The 4,874-nt window shown below is 44.6% G+C and overlaps 1 protein-coding gene across 2 annotated transcripts in view; it reads right to left on the bottom strand.

Moving 5' to 3' along the window:
- Positions 1-4,874, bottom strand: part of OBSCN (obscurin, cytoskeletal calmodulin and titin-interacting RhoGEF) — a 152,211-nt gene that overhangs the window by 127,516 nt on the left and 19,821 nt on the right. For both annotated transcript variants that reach the window (XM_017746776.1, XM_017746775.1), the window contains exons 6-7: positions 3,666-3,932; positions 2,572-2,847 (exon numbers count right to left, since the gene is read on the bottom strand). In XM_017746776.1, coding sequence (XP_017602265.1) covers positions 2,572-2,847; positions 3,666-3,932 — 543 coding nt within the window. The remainder of the gene's footprint in view (positions 1-2,571; positions 2,848-3,665; positions 3,933-4,874) is intronic.

Raw genomic sequence — 4,874 nt, 5'->3', positions numbered from 1 at the left:
AAAGGGGAAAGGGGAAAGGGGAAAGGGGAAAGGGGAAAGGGGAAAGGGGAAAGGGGAAAGGGGGCTGCTAAGACATTTCTTCACCAGCATTACTGAAACTCAGCCCACGGGTTCAAAGTTTTGGGAGGAAGAAGAGGCAGATGAGTTCATTCATTCACCTTTCCCTTCCTCAGAAAACCAGAGCAAAAAGTACAACCCCAGCAGCCTGAAGGAGACGTCTCAGATGTCCCTTGTCACCATGGGAGGTCATGTGTCAGAGGGTGCCTGGCACGTGGGGCTCAGGGCAGTGCAGTGACAAATGGCAAGTGCATTTCTGGCTGCTGTGGGCAGGAGGCCCAGGCAGTGACACGGTGGCCATGGCTGGCAGAGTGGCCCCTGGGCAGCCACCTGATGCCCACGTGCCATTTACAGCTGATCTGCTCCTCAAATGATTCCCCAACTCCCTGTGGCTGATAAAAGGCGTTGATGATGGAAGGTAAAATGTTGATACAGAATTTTTGAGGCTCATCCCGCAAGGATGAGAGGTACCAAAGGTGATTCTCCAGGAATCAAGCTGTAAACAGCAGACTTGAAATTACTGCTTGTCAAAGCAGATTTTAAAATAATAACATTGATTGCTCATTTGACAGTCACACTACAGTGAAAAACACATGGAAGCATCCATCGAGTAATTCAATTAAATGTGGGTAGAACTGTCAGCATGAAAAATGATGCTAAAGAGGTAGGGCAAGAGAGAAAAAAAATCAAAATTAAGAGCAGGTGCCAATTGTAGACAGAAATTCCTCTCTATATAGATTGAGTCACATTTTAATTTTTTTTCAGCTCTCTCAAGTTTGCTCTTTGAAACAACCAAACAAGCTGTCAAATGCAAAAAAACCCACGCTATTCTCAGGCTTTGTTGTTTCTACAGAGACCAAGGAGGGTGAGGTGCCAGCAGAACACGAGGATGAAGCACCTCAGACTTGCTCCGTGCACAAACAGTGAGATCATGGCTGGGAGGAAGGTGAGGGTGAGTTGTGGGACAGAACATGGAAATCAAATGGCTTTACTGAGTGAACTTGCCAGTTCAAAGAAAAACAGCTGCAGAAATCACCCCAGTCTTGTTGGAAACAATACAAAGTTTAAAATTTTTATGTAACTTTAGTCAGGGGTTTTGTTTGCCTTTGCCCAGGGGAAAGGAATTGAAGTTTATTTTCAAAGGACTGTTTCACTGCTCGTGGCCCGATGAGCTGAACATCTCAACAGACAGGAGGTAGCACAGAAAATACACAAAAGATAACAATCATTAATGAACATCAACTCCAGACATCACCCCTGGCATGGTCAGAGACACCTGGTCCAGGAAAAGATCAGTAAGAGGATGAAGAATGAGAACCTAATTAACATTGAAGGCAAAGGGATCAATAACCAATAGGAAACCAAATACTAAGAACTGCCTAACTTGGGACCAATGAACATTGAAACAATTAATTTCTGTGGGTTTTGTCTGTATAAGTATGTGAAAAATCTAGTAAAGATCACGTGTGACGGAATGGTTTTCTCTGCACAACCCAGGCAATGTGTGGATGAAATGATTTCTGTTGCACATCCTGGCCAGAATAACCTAATGCCTTGATTTTCCAGCGCTAAAAAATGTTGTTGGAGAGTTTTTGGTTTTCCCACAGTTGTGGTGGCAGTCTGACAACAGGCTGGACTGGCCTGAGGTGGGGCTGTGCACTCTGAACCTCAACAGACATCTGATGGTCCATTTGAGGAACAGTCTGGGGATACACTGGGGGTTTTAGGCAAAACCTGGTCCCCTTCAAGGCAGAGCCAGCCTTACTGTAGTTCATCAAATCTTGTACAGACTGGAAGGTTTGCAAGAAGGAGGCTTAGTGCTGTTGGTTTGAGAGTAAAGTTAGAGACTGCCATGAAAGGAAGAACAGCCAAAAAAAAAAAACAGGGCAGCTGCAAAACAGTGCTGGTTCAAGAAATATCAAAATAAAGCCCCATTTTTCTGGTTTTTTCTACACATCTGAACACCTTGTAAGCAGGAAGGGGTTAAGCCATCCAGTGTGCCCTGGAAAGGTCTGTTCTTATCCACCACAGTCTTGACAGAAAATAACAAAAAAATCCTTAAAAAAATAACAAAAAAACCCAAATCCCACAAAGCCAAGATGATCTTGTCCCATCAGAACCTTAATCAGAGCTGAACTCTCTCCTCAGTGACTTGTCTGATGTCACACAGCAAGTGTGGGGCAGACATGGGATCCCATGTCATGGCCAGCCCCTGAGGCTGGATTTCTTCATCTCAACAGCACTTTTCCCAGCCCACCACTAGACCTCACGAAATTACATGAAATTCCCTGGCATATCAAGATGCCAGTTAGTGAAAGCACAGCCCTTACCACCATGCCAGTGCCAGCTCCTGTATTTGCTCCCCAGTTCTGCTGTGGGACCACATTATCAAGGCTGGATGCTGATGGGCAATTGCCAGACTCCCTCTGGAGCACTCCCTTCGTGTGCCTTGATGGCTCCATGAGTTTAGGGCAGGAACACCATTAGTGCAGAGCAGCCCAGGCAGTCACGTACCTTTCACTGAGAGCTGGAAGAGCATTTTATCCCCTTCACAGACACACTCATAAACTCCAGCGTCCTGCTCGGCAGTGCTGCGGATTTTCAGGATGCGCCTCTTCCCCACAGTTTGGAGCTCGTATTTTTCACTGGCCTTGAGCTCCTTCCCATCTTTCGTCCACTTCACAGTGGCCTCTGCGTCTGAAAGCTCAGCCTGGAGTTTGGCTTCCTCCAGCAGCCGAGTGGAGACTTTTTCTACGTCTTTGCTCTTGTTGGTGAATCTCACTGCAGCTCCTGCCAGGACAAGAGGCTTTGTTATTTTGAGTTATATCGAGATAACTTATCCCTGATACAGGCCTGCTGTAGCCTGTGAGATCTCTGAAGGTATTAGATCCTGCTCCTGTCCTCACACTCCTGTCAATACTGAGTGGCTTTTTCCAGCTCAGAAAACTTGATCTGTTTTTATTGCCAGAGTCACTAAGAAAAAAAACCAACACATTTTTTTTCTATTGATAAATAATACTCTAAACATGCTTCTGCAGAGATCTTCTCCCAAAGCCAAACACATCCTTCCAGAATAAAAGATTCATTATGAATTCATTATGTTTTGCCTTGCAATGTGGTAGGTACAGATTTTACTGTTGTTTCATAGAGGAAAACTTGATCATAAGTCAAGTTCCAGGATACTAACTTGTATATCCCACACATGGCGGACTAAAAAAATCTACAAGAAAAGCTTTGTTAGTAATTAATGCTCCTTTCCCTTTGAAAGGTTATTACAGTCAAAGAGGCTGGTCAATCCTGGAGCTGAAATGACCACTTTAGGGTGAATTAGTGGCAGATTTGGTGACAGAATCCCCTGACAGATGGTTGTGAATTTGACAGAAGTTCATGAGCTGATGTGAAGCAATCTAGTTCAGATACCACCAGCTGGCCAGATCAGCTCACTCTGAGCTATCCTGTGAGGTCATTACCAGGACGCACATTAATCACATGACAATTCCAGACGCTTCCCACAGACCAAGGAAAGCCTCCAGCCCCAGCTTTAACCCTCAGATCCCAGCAAGCACCCCTTGACTGGGAGAAGAAAGGACAGCAATGGCAATAAATACCTTTCACTCTCATCTTGGTGCTGGTCTCAACACCACTGGCAACAAATTTCACTTCTGCCCCATCATCTTTCTTGGTGACCTTCTTTATGACCAGGGTGTGAGTGGTTTGAGTTCTGTTAATGATGTAGGTCTCACTTTCCTGTAAGACTTTGCCATTCAGGTACCAAGTGCCGGAACATGTCTTGGTAAGATCAACAGTGAAATGAGCGTCCCCTCCAGGTGCAACTTCAGCTGTTGTCAGGGGGTTTTTCACAGCCAGGACGGGTTCTACGGAAGAACAACATGTCTCTGAGAACAAGACTGTCATGCTGGAGGATATTTCATCTTAAGAACCAAATTGTCAGGCTAAACAAGACGTGAGAACAAATTCATGCAGCCATATACAATTCTCATGCCCTGAAGGACATGCATGGTTGGTCTAAAGGATTTGTTTCCTTCAGCTGCAGGTAACTGACCTCTGGAGTCCTGTTTTTGCAGGTCAAGAACAACAGGCATATTTTACTGATTTTTTAAATCCCTAAAACGTATAAAGACAGAAGCCAGAAAGACCCAGGTCCCCCTACAAGTGTGCTATTTATTGAACAGCTTGTATTATTCTGTACTTCTGGATTTCCCAACAAGTCAGTTCTAGATATTCTAGGACAACACAGGTGGGTTTAGACAGCGAGGGACAAAGGTGATACAATCACAAGACACAGTATGATCAAAGTTTGTGTGGGTCTTCAGTATCTGTACAGATTTTTTTTCTAGTGCAGTGATTCAAAGGAAGAAGAAATCCCATGGCACCCAATGATTCTATGGGCACATTGGCACCCTAGAAAGAAAGCAAAACCCCTGTAATTCTCTTAGAAACTCTGAGATTAAAGAGAGACTGTCTAGAACTTGGTGTTTGTGATGTTATGATCACCCATACAGATTCTCTAGGTGCAAGAGCGATATCTCGAGTCTATATATTGAAATTTATATCATAAGGCCATCTCCATTTTTCTTTTCATTGCAGGTGCAGAAGAAACATTTACAGGTTTAAGGTCCATAGCAGAGAGCTCTGCCTCTCCCACAGCCTGATGTGGGGCACTGGAACATAAACACACCCACAGCTCTACCACAGAAACCCAACCACCATCACTGTGATGGTTTTGGACTTTTTCCTTCATCCCTTTGGTGGAGGTCAGTGGTTGACATGAGGAAGGACAACCAGCAGCGAAGGGA

The sequence above is a fragment of the Corvus brachyrhynchos genome, unplaced genomic scaffold (genome assembly GCF_000691975.1).
Source record: "Corvus brachyrhynchos isolate BGI_N302 unplaced genomic scaffold, ASM69197v1 scaffold18, whole genome shotgun sequence".
NCBI classification, from domain to species: domain Eukaryota; kingdom Metazoa; phylum Chordata; class Aves; order Passeriformes; family Corvidae; genus Corvus; species Corvus brachyrhynchos.
This window is presented reverse-complemented; position numbering and strand designations above follow the sequence as displayed.